The sequence below is a fragment of the Platichthys flesus genome, chromosome 13 (assembly GCF_949316205.1).
Source record: "Platichthys flesus chromosome 13, fPlaFle2.1, whole genome shotgun sequence".
Classification (NCBI taxonomy): domain Eukaryota; kingdom Metazoa; phylum Chordata; class Actinopteri; order Pleuronectiformes; family Pleuronectidae; genus Platichthys; species Platichthys flesus.
In genome coordinates, this window is record NC_084957.1 from 24,226,131 (window position 1) to 24,249,010 (window position 22,880).

The 22,880-nt window shown below is 44.2% G+C and overlaps 1 protein-coding gene across 5 annotated transcripts in view; it reads left to right on the top strand.

Annotated features, from left to right (window-relative positions):
* Positions 1-22,880, top strand: part of insig2 (insulin induced gene 2) — a 63,219-nt gene that overhangs the window by 17,998 nt on the left and 22,341 nt on the right. For 4 of the 5 annotated variants that reach the window (XM_062402584.1, XM_062402582.1, XM_062402586.1 and 1 more), the window contains exons 4-7: positions 2,316-2,440; positions 2,816-2,982; positions 5,545-5,644; positions 5,996-8,192. In XM_062402584.1, coding sequence (XP_062258568.1) covers positions 2,316-2,440; positions 2,816-2,982; positions 5,545-5,644; positions 5,996-6,037 — 434 coding nt within the window. In that variant the 3' untranslated portion in view covers positions 6,038-8,192. Of the gene's footprint in view, positions 1-2,315; positions 2,441-2,815; positions 2,983-5,544; positions 5,645-5,995; positions 8,193-22,880 lie in introns of those variants that run through there. The other variant, XM_062402583.1, reaches the window with a different exon arrangement.

Here is a 22,880-nt window from a genome sequence, read left to right on the forward strand (position 1 = left end):
CTGGCAGTGAAATGCTTGAGTCTCACGCTCTCTTCTAACAATGCTCAAGTAATTTCACACTATACAATAAAATAATATAGAAATAGTATAAAATAGAATATCAAAATAGGAAAAATGTATATATATCTAAATATATATGAACAGCTGAGGAGAAAATAAAACAACAGAAGTGCAAATATGTCACAGTGCTAGTTTGGTGGAGTTATTGCAGTTCAGAGGAGTGTAAAAGTCTTATGGCCTGGGGGATGAAACTGTCTCTGAGCCTGGTGGTGCGGGTCCGGATGCTGCGGTACCGTCGGTCAGATTTTAGCAGGCAAAAATGTTTATGGCTGGGGTGAAAGGGGTCTTTAATAATCCGGCTGCTCTTCTTCCTGCAACGCTGGGTGTAGAGGTCCTCTATGGATGGTAGCGCTGTCCTGGTGATGTGCTGGGAAGACTTCACCACCCTCTGTAAAGCTCTACGGTTCAAGGCAGTGCAGCTGCCATACCAGGCGGTGATGCAGCCAGTCAGGATGCTCTCTATGGTGCATCTGTAGAAGTTGCAGAGAATCCTGGAGCTTCCGCAGCCTGCGGAGGAAGAAGAGCCGCTGTCTGGCCGTCTTTCTGATGGAGTCTGTGTGATGGGTCCAGGTCAGGTCATCAGTGATGTGGACCCCAAAGAACTTGAAGCTGCTGACTCGCTCCACCGTGGCCCTGTTGATGGAGAGGGGGGCGTGTTCTTCTCCTCGTCTCTTCCTGCAGTCCACGATCAGCTCCTTCGTTTTGCTGACGTTGAGATGGAGGTTGTTGTCCTGGCACCAAGATGTCAGGGCTCTGACCTCCTCTCTGTAGGCCTTCTCATCGTCGGCGGTGATCAGGCCTATGACAGTGGTGTCATCAGCAAACTTAACGATGGTGTTGGAGCTGTGGGTGGCCACGCAGTCATGCGTGAACAGGGAGTACAGAAGGGGACTGAGCATGCAGCCCTGGGGGGCCCCGGTGTTGAGAGTCAGGGTGGAGGATGTGGTGCTGCCGATCCGCACCGCCTGTGGTCTGCCCGTCAGGAAGTTTAGGATCCAATCACGGAGGGCGATGTTGAGCCCAAGGTCTCTGCGCTTGGTGACGAGCTTCAAGGGCACGATGGTGTTGAATGCTGAACTGTAGTCGATGAACAGCATTCTCACATATGTGTCCCTCTGGTCCAGGTGGGAGAGGGCAGTGTGGAGGGTGAGGGAGATGGCATCTGCAGTCGACCTATTTGTCCTGTAGGCAAACTGAAGAGGGTCCAGAGAGTCAGGGAGGGAGGAGGTGATGAATGGTTGGACCAGCCGCTCGAAGCACTTCATGATGATGGGAAGTGAGTGCTAATGGGCGGTAGTCGTTCAGGCAGAGGATTTTTGTTTTTTTGGGAACAGGGACAATGATTAGTACTTGCCTACCATGCTGTGAACAGATCAGGTCCAGTCTACATCCAGGACATGATCAAACGTTACACCCCAGCAACTTCCCTCCGCTTTGCTCTGGCGAATCGGCTCGTTGCTCCCTCACTGCAAGCTAAACACTCATCAAAATCACGACTGTTTGCTGTCCTGGCTCGTAAATGGTGGAATGAGCTCCACATCCGGACATCAGAAAGTTTACACATCTTCCGCCCGAAAACTAATAACACACCTCTTCCGACTATACCTTGAATAAAATAAAAAGGGTTAGGGTTAGGGTTAGCAAACAACTTAAACAACTTTTTGAAACTTACAATTTAGTAGCACTTAATTGGCACTTACTTATAGCACTTTCTTTTGAAGCAATTGTACATTATTGATTCTTGTCGTTCTGGGTCTGTACCCTCGGGGTTGAATTCACTTATTGTAAGTCGCTTTGGATAAAATAGTCAGCTAAATTAAATGTAATGTAATGTAATTGTGAGTATTTGGTGTGGTTTTCTATTTGCTTCGTATGTGTTTTTTTTACATTGATGACGATTTTTTATCCATTTGCATGTGTTGTGTCTATTTGTAAGTGTTATCTTAAGTTGCAGTTCTTTAGATTATCAGGACCACTATACTCTATAGTTGTTTGATCAACATTCCATGATGTTAAGTTACTTAAATAGAATATGTGGCCCAGGAAGCTCACCCTGGGCCTGTACCCTTTCAGCTCATCCAGGAACCCTTCCATGGCTGTAAGTGTGCCATTAGAATAGTGTAGATGTTAGCTGAAAGCCTATTCTCAGCAAAACAATACAATTAATGTTGATGCTACTACTGTAGCAGTCAAATCAGTTTGTTTTGCCTCTTGTTTTTCTGCATATGCTTATTTCGCCTTTTTCTACCCTTTAGCAATGATTGGACTGCTGTACCCCTGCATCGACAGGCATCTGGGTGAGCCACACAAATTCAAGCGAGAATGGTCAAGTGTGATGCGCTGTGTGGCTGTGTTTGTGGGAATCAACCACGCCAGTGCCGTATCCTTCAAGATTTTAAGCTTTATGGATCTGTTGCTGTTCTTTCTTATAAAAAACACCCAAATCTTTCTAAGATTTGATTGGTTGCGCTTTGTATTTCCACTGCATGCACAGTATTATGGACACTAGTGCATATACCACAATAAGAGAAACTTGGTTGTGTATACAAGCTGTTTTCAGACATATCCCACGGAGGAACCTTTTTAGTTGTGTGTTAGAAACATCATCATTGCGGCCCCTAAAAGATGTCTTTTGTCAGCTGAATAATATTGATTGATAGTGATTTGTTGGTACTTATGACTGCTTTTGGCTTACCATGCTCCGCAACAGTAAAGCTTTGTAAATACAGAAGGTTCCTTGACCTTACTCTGTCAGAAAGTGGACTTTGACAACAACATCCAGCTGTCTCTGACTTTGGCAGCGCTCTCCATTGGTCTGTGGTGGACATTTGACCGCTCACGTAGCGGCTTCGGTTTGGGGATCAGCATAGCCCTGCTGGCAACACTGGCCACTCAACTCCTGGTTTACAATGGAGTCTTTCAGTAAGTTTTCATGTTGACACAATGAGGGAAGAACGTAAGGCTATGACTGTTTTGGGCAGTTTAAATTGTGAGCTTACATCATTGAGTTTGTGTTTATCTGCTCAGGTATTATCGGTGCAAAACAACTGAACACTTGTGACAATGGAATTTGCACCTGTTCTAGAAAGTAGTCCCTCATTTGTATCAATAAATTTGAAGTTATAGAAAGAAAATCTTTTACACAAATACGACACAAAAGTTACATCTTCTCAAATAAGATCTTTTTTTTTATAGAACCATAAGATTGTCTGATCTCTGAATGAAGGCCGCCCTAGTTTTGACATATTAACAAAACATTTCACTGAGACATATGGTGCAAAAGTGAAACCGTGTAGAAGGTTTTTAATTTAGGATTTCTAACACAGGATTTGTGCACCTGTAATGATGAATTTGAGTTGTAACTGTTGTGCAACTCCTTAAGCATTTCTATATACAAATGTACAAATTCCACTTTCAGAGGTGCTCAGTTGCACCGTCATTATTATCTTTCATGTATCATAAATAAAGCGAAGTGTAGTCGCAGTCGTATTCTCTCTTCGGCATGGCTGTCTTTAAGACCTTATGAATTCTCCTTCACATCTTTATCTGACCTTATGATATTTTCCATTGAGGCAGAGAAAACAAAATAATATAACTTTGTACTGAGGTATTTTGAAAATGGTACGATCGGGATGTGCTTTAGAACCCCAGCACAGAGGAAGAACAGTGAGCATGAGTCAAAATGGAGAGTTCAAGGGTTTAAATAGAGATTTAAACGCTGGATCTGAGATGTAGTAGCTGAGGCAGAATATATCTCCGGGAGGTCGTCACTGGGAGCACAATCAGGTTAGATGTCCGGTTGCTGATTAGCGGATGAGCTGCAGGTGCAGTGGTGAGCTGTTCCTGGCCGTGCCGCTGCCGAGTCATCAGGGAAAGATGGCACACACCTGCGAAGGGGAGAGAGACAAGGGAAGGGGGAGAGAAACTTGGCGGAGCAGGGGAGCTGTGATGGTACCGAATAGGGGTGAGGTCCAGGATGAGGAGCAGAGAGATCCAGGCGCACTCCTCGGGACCGTACCCATCCCAGTCCATCAGGTACTAAAAACCCCTGCCACGCCGCTGTACATCCAGAATGCGGGAGACGGTGAATGATGGATGATTGTCGATGAACTGGGTGGGTGCAAGGGGTTTGGTTGGAGGGCTCAGAGGTCTGGTGGAGACCAGCTTGATGAGGGATGTGTGAAAAGTTGGGTGTATTTTGAGGGTGGATTGGGAGCTTGAGGCAAACTGTGGCTGTGTTAATAACCTAGCAATACCTTTTTATCATAGTGTGTATGTGGGAGCGAGGGTTCGTCGGTGGTTGGCCATCCTCTCGTTCCTGGCGGCCGTCCGGAGCCACGCTGCCCAAGCCTCCATCCAGCTCCTACGGCAGCGTAAGGTGGGATCGGATGGAGGGGACGGCCATGTCCTCCTCCTGAGAAGGAAACAAAGGGGGTTGGAATCCATACCTGATGATGAAGGTGTCTTACATGTGGCAGAGCTTGTGAGGGAGTTATGGGCATATTCAACCCAAGCCAGGTGGGAACTCCAGGATGAGGGATGTCTGGCAGAGACATAGCATAGGGCTGCTTCCAAATCCTGGTTGGCACGCTCGTTCTGCCTGTTGGGTTGAGGGTGATAGCCGGAGGACAAGCTGACTGACGCCCCCAGCGACCGGCAGAAAGCCCTCCACACCCGGGAGGGGTGAACTAAGGCCCTCGGTCAGAGAGTATATCCAGGGGAAGACTGTGTAACCGGAACATATGCTGGCTCAGGAGGTCAGCGGTCTCTAGGGCTGAAGGGAGAGGAGCAATTGCAAGACCAGTGACATATTCCACAGCAATGTGGCACAATGTATGGCTGGGGATGGGTAATGGTCGAAACAGTGGGAGGCCTTTCCGCAGGCACAGACTAATCAGGACTGAGTTTCCTGGGCGATAGTAGGCCAAAAGCAGTGTCGTCTGGTGATTTCCAGGGTTCGTCAGACACCGGGATGGCAGGTTAGCTTGGAAGCATGCCCCCAAAGGAGCACTTGGGATCTGATGGGGTAAAGAACATAGAGGCGGTTAGGAGGACCATTATCTGTGCCAGAATCTGTCTGCTGGGCCTCCTTAACCAAGTAGGAAGATGGACTCTGGCGGTGTGCTGGAGTTATCAGTGGCCGTCTGTTGAGCGTGGCCATCAGGTTTCTGGTTGCAGGAACAGGGTCTGTAGGTTTGAAATATATTAAACCTCCCCAAGAAAAGGACCCATCTAGATTGTCATTGGTTTAATCTTTTAGCTGACTGAAGATAAGCCAGGTTCTTGTGATCAGTCCACACTATGATTGATATATTTCTGACAAATCAACTTTGTTACACATTATGACACATTGTAAAATATATTTTCTAACTTATTTTGTACTAAACAGTAGCCAAATCAAGATTGGCACAGCAAACATTGTTGAAAGTTAAGTGTTGGTATTTATTATTACAGGTTGCTTTTATGTTTTTCTTTTCTGCACAGGTACACTTCTCCAGATTTCCTGTACATTCGCTCCTGGTTACCTTGTATCTTCTTTGCAGGGGTGATAACGATGGGGAACATAGGACGGCAGCTAGCCTTGGTAAGAAATTTATGATTTACTAAGATGAATAATATAATATATATTGTTCAGTTTAAATATCTAAAAATGTCAAGATTGCATTTGTGTATCCTTCCAAGTCCATGAACCAGAAGGCGGTTCGAACCCAGTGTTCCCCCAGTGTTGACAGCTGTTGGAGAAAGTGCCGCAAAAAGATGCACTGTGAATGTATGGGCGAATGGCAAAACTGAACTGTAAAGGGATTTGAGTAGTCACGAAGACTAGAAAAGCCCTATATAAATACAAACGATTTACCATTTAACAGAAACTGGCCATGAAAGTGGATTCAGCTGATTTTCTCTAACACTTCTTTTCTTGTAATTTTTATGTCAGTATGAATATAACTTCGTTCAAGAAAAGACCCATCAGGACTGAGGAATCAGGAACCTGAAGCCAGTTACAGGTTATCAGAGAAAATATGAGGCTTACACCAGACAAAGACCCAGCCATGTCGAACGAGCCCCACTCCTGATTGGCTGCCCATTACTTTTCGTTGGACCAGACAGTATTTTTTAATGGTTTTCATCAGGTCATTCAGAGCTTGGAGCGGTCAGTGTAACGGGAGCTAAGGTGAACAGTGAGAGAATTTGTTGTGTTTTTTCTTTGGTGCATTTCATCTTGACTCATCTGGAAAGAGATTAGTAGCCAAGCTGATGTAGTTCTTCAGATCAGATCAGATGTTAAAAATCTTTGGCTACATTATGCAAAACAAACTCTTATCACCTAAGTCTGTCAAATCCTTCCTGAATCAGTGGAGAACATGCAGCTTATTGAATTTATATCGAGAAAGATATGCATTTACACCAGACCTTGTATTGTATGTAACTATCTTATATCTTTACTTAAACTGTCTTGTTAAGGGAAGGATTCTGTGTACTGTATGTGCAGTGTTCACCTTCAGAGGATTTTTCAACCTAACCATACTGATACGTATAGTATCATAGGATTCAAATGAAAGGTAAAATGAATAAAGACAGCTTTTTTATTGACTGCAAATCTCTGAGGTTGTAAGTGAATTTGTTTCATCCAGACATGACAACACTTTTAATCACATTACGATTTTTTCTCAGGAAATCACAGTAATGTTTTTAAATACGTACCTAAATTCAGGGAACAACATTTTAGCAGTCTCAGTTCCTTGTTAAAAGGTTAAAAAGCAATGTTCACTTTGCCCCAAAAAATTTGAATACCAAATTTCTCACCTTATTGTCTTCTTTCACCACTTGATTGAAACTTGTTGGATTCCTTTTCAAACCATGAGACAGTATCAATTATAATTCTTAATGATGTTGCTAAATAGACATTAAATAAAATATCACATGTTTGGTAAGATTGTACAGGCAAACGTTTACTGGACATGCACATTGGATTTCATTGCTGAGTTTGGTTGAATAATTCACTATAGAAGAACTGACTTTAATGGCGGAATACTTTGTTGATCTTGCCCACAAAGAAATCCTATTAAATCAGTCTTAAGCATTTCTTTATAATGCATGATTGGGTGATTTAAATGGACATTTTGATCACAATTTCTTTGGGATAAAATATTAATACAATTAGCATTACAGCATTTTAATCAGAACCAATAAAAGCAGTGTTATTGTCTTGTTCCACAATATATGTTTGATGATCTGGAAAACATTTTTGGGCAGCATATTTTAAATCAGCATTGTTTAACTTTTGTTGAATATGAAAAATTGTTTGAATTCCTTAAAGGGTTAGTGCATCCAAATATGAAAATACACTCATTATCTACTCACTACTTTGCCGATGGAGGGGTGGGTTAAGAATCCATAAAACACTTCTGGAATCTCAGGGTAAACTTCGTTGCAGAAGAGTTCAATACATTTGAAGTCAATAGTGACCTAGACTTCAGACGTTATATAACAACAGAAAAAACACAACACTGCTCCATACTGCTCGTGTGGTATCATCCATTGGGGCGGCTGTGGCTGAGGGGTAGAGTGGTCGTCCTCCAACCTGAAGGTCGGCATTTCGATCCCCAGTCTGACCCATCTGCATGCGGAAGTGTCCTTGGGCAAGATGTTGAACCCTGAATGGCCCCCCATAGAACAACAAAGTGCTGTGAATAGATGCACTGTATGAATGTGTGTGTGAATGTAAAACTGTACTGTAAAGCGCTTTGAGTGGTCATCAAGACTAGAAATAGCGCTGTATAAATACAAAACCATTCACCATTCACCATCCCAGTCGCCGCAAGCCCCAACATTCATATTTGTCTCGAGCCTTAAAGTCTACCGGAAGCTAAGTTAGTGGACGTAGCTACACGATGGTGTTTCCAAGGATCCTTAAATGCACCTCCTGTGGACTCAATGATTCACTCACCCCTCCAACTGCATAGTGGTGAGAAGATAATGGGTGAATTTAAATATTTCGGTGAACTATTTCTTTAATAAGTAATTATATAGTGGTTTTAAAAAAAAATTGTTGCATTCATTTGAACAACTTCTAGAACTTGAACTAAATTTTGAAAACTTTAATGTAATAAAAACTGACATTTGGTAACTGCTTTGGTTTCTGACTCTGTTCATTCCCAATTCATTTTATTATATAAATTTCTTTTTATCATATAAATCTGATATGAGTAAAACAAATTTACATAAAAACTAGGGCTACGTTGTAGCACTTGCGGGCCCGAGCAACCGCACGTTGAAGCCTGTAGCGGTCGGTGGAGAGAGCGATCAATGACTAAGCGCACGTCTCCGCGTTGCATGCGTTTTGCACACTGCGGAAAGATAAACACTTCACTATCTCCGTCCGTCAAGCGACGCCGATCCTTGCCTGCTAATTGCTCATTACGGTCCACGCTATCAATTGAACGTCACACTGTGAAAATTACATGTAAATCGAAGGATAGTTGAAAAACAAAGTTTAATTCCTTTTGCCAGTAGGTGGCGCCATCACTATTATTAAACACAGACCTGAACTGTTAAAGTAGGCGCTCTGATGTAGCGTGAGCAATTTTGTGTAAATTTGACAATTTTACCACAACGTAATTTTCACACTGATCAGTAGGTGGCACTATGACCCTAACCCTAATATTCAGATATGGAGCTGTTCAGGTCACAATTGTGATCAAAGGTCAGTAGTTTGGAGCCTGTTGGATAATCCAGAGTGGAATAACAAAGTACTTCCTGTTTCATGGATAATCAATAGGTGGCGCTATGACACTGAGGAAATATTGACACATAGGGCTGATCAGGCTTGTACGCTAATCATGTGACAGAAGTTTGGTAGTGATAGGACAATGCACAGTGGACTCTCGTCTGGCGAAGGATGATCCTTCGCCAAACATCAATATTTACATGGTTTGAGGAAACGTCACAATTCTGACCTTGATCCAATGACCTGACTGAGCTCATTTGAGCTGTATATTGTAAAGCAGCCAGGAGCAGTTCATCAAAATATAAAACATGTCACTTGCTGTTGCCCACAGGGGGCGCTGGGATTTCAAGTCATGATTTTTGTGTAGATATCATCAGGCCGGGACTCTTGTCTTACATATCTAGGTTGGACTCGATTGGACCATGTATGTCCGCGATACAGATACTCGTGTTTTGATGGCGTTTAATTAAACTTTGACGCCACGCCACGGTCACACGGTGTGACGAAAAATAAATCCTTTAATCATTTTTTTTCTCAATCTTGTTGTGATGACACTCATCTGAATTTGAAGTTGATCAGATGAAAGCTCTACGACAAGTACATCAAAGAAAAAATTATGGAATATGACTAAAATAAGCACTAAATCCAAAATGGCAGGCTTCCTGTTGAGTTTTTCATAATGCTCCTTGAGGTTTTTTGTTCATCTGGTGATGTTACATCACTGTCTTTAATTTCGTGAGGATCAGTGAATGCTAAATGAGGTGCTTCTCCGTAAATGAGGGGAAGCTATGTTGGTGGCGCTGTTGAGCCATTTTGCCACGCCCATTTCCAAATACCCCAGAATACGTAAATTTTCACGACTTTCTAACCAACTGCAAACTTTTAAAACTTTTTGAGCATGATAAAGCCCTCAAAAAGCCAATTCACTATCGGAAGAAATAATAATAACTAGGGCTACGTTGTAGCACTAACGGGCCCGAGCACAGGCAATTTCAAGTCTGTTGCGGTCGGGGAAGCGAGAACGTTCGATGACCAAGCGCTCGTCTCAGCGTTGCATGCATTTGCGCACTGCTGCAAGATAAACGCTTCACTTCCTGTAGCCAGCAGGTGGCGCTATGATTTTAAGTCATGGTGTCTTTGTTGATGTCATCAGGTCGCGCTTCTTGTCTTACATGTGTAGTTTGAACTCGATTGGACCAAATATGTCCAAGATACAGAAGCTTGTGTTTTGATGGCGTTTAGTCACATTTTGACGCCTCGCCACGGTCACACGGTGTGGCGAAAAATTGATCTTTCAATAACTTTAGATCTCCATCTTGTTGTGATGACACTCGTCTAAATTTTCAGTTGATCTGATGAAAGTTCTCTAAGAAGTACTTGAAAATAAAAAACATGGAATATGGTCCAAATCGAAAATGGCGGGGGTCCTGTTGCGTTTTTCAAATTGCTCCGGCGCGTTTTTTGTGCATCTGGTGATGATACACAACTGTCTTCAATTTCGTGAGGATCAGTGAATTCTAAATGAGGTGTTTCTCCATAAATGAGGGGAAGCTCTGTTGGTGGCGCTGTTGAGCCATTTTGCCACGCCCATTCTTTAAAACCATCTGAATATCTTCAAGGGAGGGGGGCTGATGATACACACATGTAGTTTGAGGGAGATGGACCCATGAACACGGAAGTTAAAGCGTTTTCGTGTGTCATGGCGAGCTGATGTGACGCCCCGCCACAGTCAGACAGTGTGACGAAAAGTTGTTTCTTTGATAACTTTAGATCTCCATCTTGTTGTGATGACACTCGTCTAAATTTTAAATTGATGTGATGAAAGCTCTCCGACAAATAAATTAAAGCGCACGATGTACAAAAACAAGACATTTCCTGATGCCACCAGGGGGCGCTTTCCTTTTAAGTCATGATTTCTAGGTAGATGTCTTCCGGTCGCGACTCTTGTCTTATATGTGTAGTTTGGAGTCGATTGGACAAAATATGTCTAAGTTACAGAAGCTCGCTTATATTGGCGTTTAGTCGAACTTTGAGACCTCACCACGGTCACACGGTATGATGAAAAGTTTAAATATTGATAACTTTAGATCTTCATCTTGTTTTGTAGAGTCTCATCTCATTTTTAAGTTGATTTGATGAAAGCTCTCCAACTAGTACATAAATATATAACACGTACCAAAAACAAGACATTTCCTGTTGCCACCAGGGGGCGCTGTGATTGTAAGTCACAATTTCTGCACCGATGTCTTCTGGTCGCGACTCTTGTTGTATGTGTCTAGTTTGGACTCAATTGGACAAAATATGTCTGAAATATGGAAGCTTGTGTTTTCATGCCGTTTCATCAAACTTTAACGCCACACCACGATCAGACGGTTTTGCAAAAACTAAATCCTTCAATAACTTTAGATCTCCATTTTGTTGTGATGACGATCGTCTAAATTTGAAGTTGATCTGATGAAAGCTGCACGACAAGTACATAAAAGAAAAAATATGGAATATGACCAAAATGGCCACTAAAGTCAAACTGGCGGGCTTCCTGTTGATTTTTTCATAATGGTCCTTGAGGCTTTTTTGTTCATCTGGTCATGATACACAACTGTCTTGATTTTCGTGAGGATCGGTGAATGCTAAATGAGGGGCTTTTCCGTAGGTGGCGCTGTTGAGCCATTTTGCCACGCCCATTTCCAAATACTCCAGAATACGACGTAAATTTACACCACTTTCTAATTTACTGCAAACTTTTTAGGGCCCTAATAAGGGCACCGGAAGTGCTCGGTCCCTAATAATAATAATAATCCTTACAATTTCAATAGGGCCTCTCACCATTCGGTGCTCGGGCCTTAATAATAAAAATCCTTACAATTTCAATAGGGCCTCTCACCATTCGGTGCTCGGGCCCTAAAAAGTAGTGGCTCCTGTAGTTTAAAACCTCTTGTGCTGCACCGTCCCTCACGCATCCCACAGGTTGCCTTCTTTACCGATAAGCTTCAAACATTGTTATTTACAGAACTGCGTCATACAGATGCAACATATCTTTGGAAAGCTACGATTCTTCTGATTCGACTGATGTAAACCATTTCAAGATCCGATCACCACAGCCGGTACAAACAACGTCTCACTCAGACCCTCAACAAAGAATGAAACAACAACAAAGTCGACGTCACTCACCTAAGAAGCATCATGTTAATCCACAGATCGCTAACAATCCAACAAAAACAGTCTTGGTACATTGTCAAAGGTCCAGACGATCCAATCCAGTATCACTCCAAAACACACTATTACATCAACGAATAGCCGCAGTCTGCTGTTCCGTAATCTCAGAGCAGCCAGCAGCTAAGTGTAAACTTGGATGTATTTTCCCTCGTAACTCCTGTTCGCATGTAAACACAGCCGCTCTCATGCTAACAAATTGGCGGCTAGACTCTAAACTTTAGATTGACAGCTCACTTGACCCAATAGGAGCTGGCATAGGTTGTCCACAGCCTACAATAGCCAACAAGACACCTCGTTGATGGACAGAGCTTGCCCCTCTTCTGACGTGTAAAGACTGAGCCATTGGAACCGATTATTCTGATGACTGGCATTTCGTTTAGGCCATGACATTTCCAACATAAAGCTTAGCAAAAGTTCAGTGAGGAAGACTTAAGCAGCAGACGATCAGCTGATCGCAACGGAGCACTTAACCTGCATAGTGATCAGCTAATTTTGGGTGTTCCTAAATGTCTATCAGGTCTGGCGCAGTCTCTTCAGCCAATCATTCAGCCCCTTTCAAACTTTAAAAATCCCTTCACTTCTCTTCCGCAGTCAGGCGTCCTTCAGTGACGCACATAACCCCTCTTCCACCCCAATCTCCTCCAGTCTCCAGTAGAATATTCATCTACCTCAACTGATTATATGCCTAATCTCACATCATGTTGGCAGCAATCATGGACCTTGATGACAGATCCCAATAGGTTCAGTGGATCGTGATTACGGCGGCAGCTGATAGCGGACTAAAAAAGCAACAAACTGCCTGACAATTTACCTATTAATCGTGGCATCCATTGCACTTCTGTCCATCCTGGAAGAGGGATCCCTTGCATGTGGCTCTTCCTGAGGTTTCTACATTTTTCCTTTTTAAGAAGGTTTTTCCTTACTCTTGTTGAGGGTTAAGGGTGTCACAATTGGCGAAGTCCAACAGGACAATTCTCACGAATATGGGCCATCCAAAACTCTCGTTGGACTGATGAACCACCACCAGTGTCTAGACCCTGGGCTGGTATTCCTATTCGATGCTCTGCTCCAACCCCTTCTAAACCTGATGACATCTCACGGTGGTCTAAAATGCCATAGACTGTAAAACGTTCATATCTTGTGTGTTTGCAAAATAAATATTGTAAATTGGAAATCCAGTCTCTCCTGATTAAAATGCAGATGTGAGGCATCATGGTGTACAGTTATAGGGACAGCGAGGAAGTCAGTGCATAAAGACAAAGAGCTGTGCGTAAAAGGCAAAAAAGTGTTGTTTTGGTTGTGATTTGTGTATGGCCCTCTGTTTCATTCTGTCTGTCTGTAGGAGTCAATTTTGATCTGGAGGAAGGGTGTGTGTGTTTGAATGCCCTTTTTCTTTCAGTTTGAAAGTGTGTGACCATGGTTACAAAGGGTCCTTTGGAGTCTTCAAATGGAAACCTCCTAGACATACCTTCGGAAAAACATGTGTAAAATATTAATTGTCTTTGGTATTGTCATCAAATTTAAACTTGGGCTAGTCAAAGCTTCGTGCTGTGGTTCCATTGTGTTTTCCAGCTCATAAGTCCCAGTTAGAGTCATCTGCAGGCATCTGTTTGCCCAAAAATATTCGGGCGGAAATAAAAACCTTCTACTTCACTGTGTTCTAACTGCCATTCGAAATGCTATTAGCACTTAGAGTGATTCTGACTTTTAGGGGGGGAGTTCAGAATGTTACCTTTCAAAAGAGACCAAGACCATGCATTAAGTCAAATGGTTGAAGAAAAGCTTTCATTTTACTTTGGGAATTCCTCAGGCAGAGGTTTTAGAAGAATCTTAACGGCCTCTTAACAGGCTACATGTATATAAAGATAAAGATAAAGATAAAGTAGCTTTATTGTCAATTTCTTAACATGTTCAAGACATACAAGGAATCGATACGTTTCCCACTCTCCCACAGTGAAACATATAAAGTGCAAAGGCACAAGACATTTCCTAATACTAAGTAAACATACAGATTTTTTAGTACAGCAGCATAAGGTTCTCCACATATAGTGGAAATGAAATAAGATACACAAACATCCAATTTAAAACTTGGATGTTTGTTGCTTGCATTTTCCTAGCAATGTCAGAAAAAAATCAGAGAATAAATATAGTTCAATCAGGAGAAACTTGATTCACGATTTAACAATATTTATTTGACAAGTGCACACAGTAATGTGAACATTTCAGTCTTTTGCATTTTAGACCCTGTAAGGATTTCAATATTTTACCTATAGTCTCTGTATGACTGAACTCTTAACAATAAAGATAGAAGCAGTTTTAGCTAGATAAGGCCTTCACACAAATGACTTATAACTTACCCTTGCTGCATAGTGTTAATAATGAATCTTTTAATTGTTCTAAATTCTAACTTCTGATTTTAAAGCATAATTCCCGTAGTTGAAGGAAGTGTCCCATCTGAGGAAGTTCGGAGTGACTTTGTTGACATTGTTTGGTTAAGTTGTTTTGAATGTCTGTACAAAGAGAACATAAGGCCGATATAGCAGGAACACAATAATATCTCTTCCCCAACAACAACAGTTTGGCCCTCATGGCATCAGCTGTGTCAAGGTCTTGGGAGTGTCTCCTGTTCACGCCGGCTGTTTGATGCGTTCTGATGGGTCTCGCGTTCTGATGTGTTCTGCGTTCTTATGGGTCTTGTGTTCTGATGCGACTTGAGGCTTCCCCAGGGCTGCTAGAGTTCTGGGGTAGTGTGTTGGATGCCCATTGCTTTGCTGATTGAAACCTTTCTTTGCTTTCTAAATAAATACTTGATTGAACAAACTGAGTTCGGCTCATCTTCTCATATTTAGGATAAACAAGCACGCCGGTGTTGTGCAATAGTAGGTAGACTTGACGTTGGCTAATTATTAATAATCATGAAATATGATTATTAAAATAATAAGATTCCTGGATAAGGGTTGGACTTTATTCTTCTCCGGAGTTGCCAAGGGCGTAAGGCGCCGGGCGGGTGTGGGGATACTCATAAATCCCCGGCTGAGCGCCGCGGTGTTGGAGTTTACCCCGGTAGACGAGAGGGTCGCCTCCCTGCGCCTAAGGGTTGTAGGGGGGAAAACTCTGACTGTTGTTTGTGCGTATGCACCAAACAGCAGTTCAGAGTACTCGGCCTTCTTGGAGACCCTGAATGGAGTCCTGTATGGGGCTCCAGTAGGGGACTCCGTACTTCTGCTGGGTGACTTCAACGCCCACGTGGGCAACGATGGAGACACCTGGAGAGGCGCGGTGGGGAGGAACGGCCTCCCTGATCTGAACCCGAGCGGTCGTTTGTTATTGGACTTCTGTGCTAGCCATGGATTATCCATAACAAACACCATGTTCGAACATAAGGGTGCTCATAAGTGTACCTGGTACCAGAGTACCCTAGGCCGAAGATCAATGATCGATTTTGTGATCGTGTCATCTGATCTGAGGCCGCATGTTTTGGACACTCGGGTAAAGAGAGGGGCGGAACTGTCAACCGACCACCATCTGGTTGTGAGTTAAATCAGGGAGTGGGGGAAATTTCCGGATAGACCTGGTAAGCCCAAACGAGTAGTGCGGGTGAACTGGGAACGCCTGGAGGAGGCCCCCGTCCTAGGTATCTTCAACTCACACCTCCGGCGGAGTTTTTCTGGCATTCCTGTGGAGGTTGGGGGCATTGAGCCGGAGTGGGCGGTGTTCAAAGCCTCCTTTGCTGAAGCTGCGGCGGCTAGCTGTGGCCTCAGGGTCTTAGGCTCCTCAAGGGGCGGTAACCCTCGGACACCGTGGTGGACACCGGTGGTCAGGGAAGCCGTCCGATTGAAGAAGGAGGCCTTCCGGGATATGATATCCTGGAGGACTCCTGACTCGGTTGCAGGGTACCGACAGGCCCGAAGGGCTGCAGCTGCTGCCGTGTCGGAGGCTAAGCAGCGGGTGTGGGAGAAGTTCGGAGAGGCCATGGAGAAGGACTTTCGGTCGGCACCAAAGTGTTTCTGGAAGACTATCCGGCACCTCAGGAGGGGGAAACGGGGAACCATCCAAGCTGTGTACAGTAAGGATGGGACTCTGTTGACCTCAACTGAGGAGGTTGTCGGACGTTGGAAGGAACACTTTGAGGAACTCCTGAATCCGAATAACACGCCCTCTATGTTGGAGGCAGAGCTCGAGGTTGATGGTGTTTCATCGTCAATTTCCCTGGTGGAGGTCACTGAGGTGGTCAAACATCTCCGCAGTGGCAAGGCCCCAGGGATTGATGAGATCCGGCCAGAAATGCTAAAGGCTCTGGGTGTTGAGGGGCTGTCATGGTTGACACGCATATTCAACATCGCGTGGGAGTCGGGTTCAGTGCCAAAGGAGTGGCAAACCGGGGTGGTGGTTCCCCTGTTCAAAAAGGGGGACCAGAGAGTGTGTGCCAATTACCGGGGCATCACACTTCTCAGGCTCCCTGGTAAAGTCTACTCCAAGGTGCTGGAAAGGAGGGTTCGGCCGATCGTTGAACCTCAGATTGAAGAGGAACAATGCGGTTTTCGCCCTGGACGTGGAACTACGGACCAGCTCTTCACTCTCGCAAGGATCCTGGAGGGGGCCTGGGAGTATGCCCATCCGGTCTACATGTGTTTTGTGGATCTGGAGAAGGCGTATGACCGGGTCCCCCGGGAGAAACTGTGGGAGGTGCTGCGGGAGTATGGGGTAAGGGGGTCTATCCTCAGGGCCATCCAATCCCTGTACTCCCAAAGCGAGAGCTGTGTTCGCGTCCTCGGCAGCCAGTCAGTTTCGTTCTCAGTGGATGCTGGTCTCCGCCAGGGCTGCGCCTTGTCACCAATCCTGTTTGTGATATACATGGACAGGATATTGAGGCGTAGTCGTGGTGGGGAGGGGTTGCAGTTCGGTGGTCTGAGGATCTCGTCACTGCTTTTTGCAGATGACGTGGTCCTCATTGGATCATCGGCTTGTGACCTTCAGCACTCACTGGATCGGCTGGCGGCCGAGTGTGAAGCGGCTGGGATGAGGATCAGCACCGCTAAATCTGAGGCCATGACTCTTAGCAGGAAACCGATGGATTGCTTACTCCGGGTAGGAAATGAGTCCTTAGCCCAAGTGAAGGAGTTCAAGTACCTTGGGGTCTTGTTCGCGAGTGAGGGTACTATGGAGCGTGAGATTGGCCGGAGAATCGGAGCAGCGGGGGCGGTATTGCGTTCGCTTTACCGCACCGTTGTAACGAAAAGAGAGCTGAGCCGCAAGGCAAAGCTCTCGATCTACCGGTCGATCTTCGTTCCTATCCTCACCTATGGTCATGAGGGCTGGGTGATGACCGAAAGGACGAGATCACGGGTACAAGCGGCCGAGATGAGTTTTCTCAGAACGGTGGCTGGCGTCTCCCTTAGGGATAGGGTGAGAAGCTCAGCCATCCGTGAGGAACTCGGATTAGAGCCGCTGCTCCTTTACTTAGAAAGGAGTCAGCTGAGGTGGTTCGGGCATCTGGTAAGGATGCCCACTGGGCGCCTTCCTTGGGAGGTGTTTCAGGCACGTCCAGTGGGGAGGAGACCTCGGGGAAGACCCAGGACTAGGTGGAGAGATTATATCTCAACACTGGCCTGGGAACGCCTCGGGATCCCCCCGTCAGAGTTGGTCAATGTGGCCCGGGAAAGGGAAGTCTGGGGCCCCCTGCTTGAGCTGCTCCCCCCGCGACCCGACCCCGGATAAGCGGATGAAAATGAGATGATGAGATGAAATAATAAGATTATTTATTCAAAATAATTAAAAATGATAAGGCCATAACTTATCGTAGAGGGGCACCACCCTGGTTACAGGGACCAACAATTCAATCTTTAAAATATCAGTCTCATAATGATAAATGTCAAATCAATAATCTCAATATTTAATATTAATAATTATTTAATTAACAGTGAAGGCTTCTAAGTTCGAGCACAGGCAATCATAATCCAGCTGTAATCACATACATATGCACAAATAATCCCAGACTAGAGATACTTTAATTACAAAAGCATTTATTAAAGGGGAAATAAAGTTATAATGTTATTCAATGATTCATCATTTTAACAAGCTCCGATATTTCAAAGATAAACACAGCAGCAGCACTTATCACAATTCAGAAAATACATGTAAAACCGGCGGTCTACCTATGTATGTCTGTCTATGTGTGTCTGTGTCAAAGTGTCTCTCTGTGTGTGTGTCTATGTATGTGCATGTGAAATAAAGTTAGTGTTATTTAATGATTCATCATTTTAACAAACTCCCATATTTCAAAGATAACAACAGCAGCCGCTTATCACAATTTAGAAAACACATGTATTCATCTATGTGTATCTGTGTGTGTGTATCTGTCTGTGTCTATCAATGTGTCTCTGTGTCTGTGTGGGTGTGTGTGTGTGTGTGTGAGAGAGCGAGAGAGAGAGAGAGAAAAAGAAGGGGGCGTGGCGATGACGCAGTCACGTGGTGACGTCACATCTAAGATGGCGGCCGATCATGATTCGTGGAATCAAGGCCTAAAAACTCTCAAAATGGCAGACTGACTACAAAACAAGATGCCGGAGCCGTTATGAATTTAGAGCCAGAATGGGAGGAGAGGGAGAGAGGAGGCGTGGCAATAATAGATTCAAAATGGTGGTTTAACTTGCGTTATTCAAAATGGAGTCTATGTTAATGACACCATGTGGCCGGAGCTCACACTGGTGGTCGTCACATGAATTACACCAAGGGATTTTCAGACAAAGAGAATTATTTGTCTCTGCTTTGGCGTTCGGCCGCATGGCTTCCAGATGTGTCCAGCCTCTCTGAATATAGTTTTAACTATGTTACATGAACTGTATTCTAAATACAGATCAGATGTGTGTATAGGTCGGTTTAGAAGGAGAGAGAGAGAGAGAGAGAGAGATAGAGAGAGAGAGCAAAGCTCTTAAAAGCACCGTCAGAGACAAGTTACATTTACTTTACCACTCAGCACCCAAGCAGCGTTGTGTGCTGAGGTTTGACCGGTAAAGTCTCTTTAAAGTTGTTCAAACGGTCACAATGAGCTGGAGACGCTGCTCACAGCGCTTAAAAACTGTGGCACAAGGCCGTAACCGGAAGTGGCGAATCGCCGCTAAACACTGGAGACTCAGCGGTCTCATACAAAACAAATACACTCAAGTATTAAAACAATACGCTACGTATTAGACTAACATCTGCCCAGACAATAAAGCCTCTTACTGTACCACCCTCGCGGTGTGCGTGCGCGTCGGGCCAGTGAATCACGTGGTCTCTCAAGCAGTTCTCAGGGATGTGGAGCTCGTGCTCCTCAGCGGAATGAATCTTGCGCTTCTGCAGGGGACGGCTGTGGAAGCCGTTCGTAGATCGTTGGGAAAAGAAAGTAAAGTCCGTGGGGAAAGTGAAACAGTCTGAGATTGTTCCGCGTGCAATTTCCTGTTTGGTCTTTTCAAGTTAAAAGAGCAAAAGTCCTTTTGAAAATAAAAACGTCGACTGAGATAAAAGAAAAATAATGAAATGAATTCAAATAAACGTCTTATCGCCTACATTAGCTTGCTGAGTCGTGTAGTTCGGCCTCTGGAGGTCGAATACAACTTGAGCAGTGGAGTGAAAGGGAAGAGTTAAGAGTTAGTTGCCTCCTTAAGCATCGGGAACCTCTGGTCAGACCTGTAAAGGCCTGGTGGGGACATCTGTGCTGGGGTGAAAAAGAGAGCGTACAACTACTAACCTACTAACCTGTAAAACTAAAAGTTCTGGGACCTCAACACTCTTATACCACCTGAGGACTTCCTGCTTCCTCCGGAAGTGGTCATAGGGTTCAGTTGGCTCTCAGCCAATGAGAACGTCAGGATTCCGACCTTAGTGGGCGGGGAGTCGACCTCAGTGGGCGTTTCAGGATCCCAGTGGGGGTCCCTGAAGGACATCCGAGATTCTTCCCCACTGAGGCGAGGCTCCAGGCTGTCTGAGGAAGGTGTGAATTAAGACTGAAAACTGGCCAAACTGGTTTCAGCTTGGCCTAGCAGGCCCCAAGTATTTACAACCCACTGTTTGATGTTCCTCACTGAGGAGTCTACCCCAACACCGGCCAACCCCTCTATGATGTCATCAGGTTTAGAAAGGTAGTAAAGCAGAGCGCAGAACAGAAATACCCCAACGGGGTTTAGACACTGATGGTGGTTAAATTAGACATGCAAGATCCTCTGCCCTTAACCCTTAACAAGGAAACTACAAAAAATCATATGGGGGAAAAACGTAGATACCTTAGGAAGAGCCACATGATAGGGATCCCTCTTCCAGAACGGACAGAAGTGCAATAGTTGCAGCTTATAATAGATATATTGTGTCAGACAGTCTTGTTGAATTTAGTCAACAATCAGCCGCCACCATGATCATATGCCACCATAATCTACAATCCAATGTCATGATCCATGATCGGCTACCAACACGATACAGGATTATACATATGAACACGATCGGTTGAGGTGGGGGATCCAGATGAGGTGATGATGATTCTGCTGAGGACTGGAGGAGATTGGGGTGGAGGTGGGTTATGTACGTCAATGAATGATGGCTGACTGCGGAAAAAAGGAGAGGGGATTTTAAAATTTGAAAGGGGCTGAATGATTGGCTTTAAGAGACCCTGGCAGATCTGATTGGCCATTTAGGAACGCCCACAATCAGCTGATCAATAAGCAGGTTAGCAGGTTTGTAAAAGTTTTGGAGGGAAAACATTCTCCAGCAGGCCTGAGAATCTCCCCCTGGTGGTTGGGAATGTCCTGAAGAGCCTTCAGGACCCGCGCTGAGTACCAAGCACCGCCCACTGAGGTCCAACTCTGACACTTCCTATGACCAGCACCTCAAGGAGGCAGAACCTCTCAGGTAGAATAAAATCACTGAGACATCAATAATCGCTGCCATTTTCCCTGCTCTGAAGACGTCAACAGACCCCTCCGGGTCTTTCCAGATGATTTAGTTGCTAAAGGGGGCAACCAGAGTTATTTTCTTTCATTTCTTTCATTTTCTTTTATCTTAAGTTTGATCTTAATTTGATAGAGACTATTTTTGTTTTTAACTTGAAAAGGCCGTGCACAGGAACTCACTCGCTCGCTGGCCGAGCTCAGAGACTTTCTTTCCAAATCCACAGCGCCGTTACCGCTGCTCATCCCTGCAGAAGAGACGAAGCCGAATTCCGTTCCAAGAGCAAGAGAAGTTCGCTCTATTTCGGCCCAGCGCTGACCTCCGTTGCAACCACGAGACCCACCGGAGCACCGCTTAAGAGGCCAGGACACTGATTTGTTTTCCAGGAATCCGCCCGTTCGCACGCATTCTGAGGTTTAACGACAGATTCACTGGACTTCCGGGAAATCCGCGCCCCACGCGCAAGCAACACCGCGGAGGTCACAGTAAGAGGCTTTATTGTCTGGGCAGAGACTAGTTTAAATACTTAGCGTGTCATTTGTTTGATTGTATGTTTGTTGGTAGATCGCTGATCTATTTTTAGCCGTGCTACACGGCGGGCCGAGACGACACATCCGGTTCCTTTGTTTACTGTGTTTTTGAGAAGAGCGCGGTACAGAGCCGCGATTCCTTTTTGCGTGTTACCGTCAGAGATATTGTGCGGAGATTTACATCTGTTAAAAGATAAATCTCACGTAACTGGTCTGCTTCGCTGGAAGTTTGTCTCTGACGATGTTTTGAGAGCTTTCCTGATTTTGAGAGCTCTCTCTCTCTCTCTCTCTCTCCTCCTAAACCTGTTTTTACACACGTCCCGACCTACATTTATACATTTCATGTTACATGGAGAAATCTAGATTTAACGAGCATTTATACATCTCGACGCCATTCGGCGCCAAAACCACGAGATAAGAAATCTCTTTGTCTTAAAGATCCCCTTTGTTAAGGTCAGTGACCGGCAGCCATTTTGCTTTTCGCAACGTGGCTTCACTAAGGTAACCTCCATCTTGAAAGTACGTGAATGTAACATCACCTTGAATTTGGCCAGAGGACGTCACCACGTCATTACGCCATAGCCACTCCTCTTTCTCTTTCTTACACACACACACACACACACACACACACACACACACAGACAGGCAGACACACACGACCACACACACACATAGATACTCCGTATTACATGTGTGACAATTGTGATAAGTGCTGCTGCTGTTGTTACCATCTTTGAAATATTGGAGTTTGTTAAATGAAGAATCATTGAAATAACATTAACTTTATTTCCCCTTTTTAATAAATACTTTTGTAATTAAAGTATTTGTATTTCTGTGATTATTTGTGCATATGTATGTGTATACAGCTGGATTACTATAGCCTGTGTTCGAACTTAAAACCCTTCATTGTTTATTATATAATCATTAATACTAAATATTGAGATTATTAATATAACCTATATCATTGAGACTGATATTTAAAGATTGAATTGTTGGTCCCTGTAACCAGGGTGGTGCCCCGCGACAATAAGCAATGATTACAGATTTGTATTATTCTTAATTGATAATTTTATTGTTTTCATTAATTATTTTAACTATTATTAATGGATAACCGTATCATTTCTAATTAAATGTGTTACTATTCTTAATTAATAGCTTTATCATTTTTTTGATTATTTTTAAGAAATAATTGTTATTTTAATAATCATAGTTCATGATTATTAATAATTAGCCAACGTCAATTCTACTCCTACTATTGCACAACACGGGTAATGTAGGACATCGGGTCATATGAGACACCCCCTGTATCCAGGCAACGGAACCGATTTGTGGTCATTTGACCATTAGGTTTTCAAGCCCCTTCCATCCCCCCTTGCATGAAGGAGAAGTTGGTGCTGGTGCTGTGGAAAGTATGTTTTTTCACAAAAATG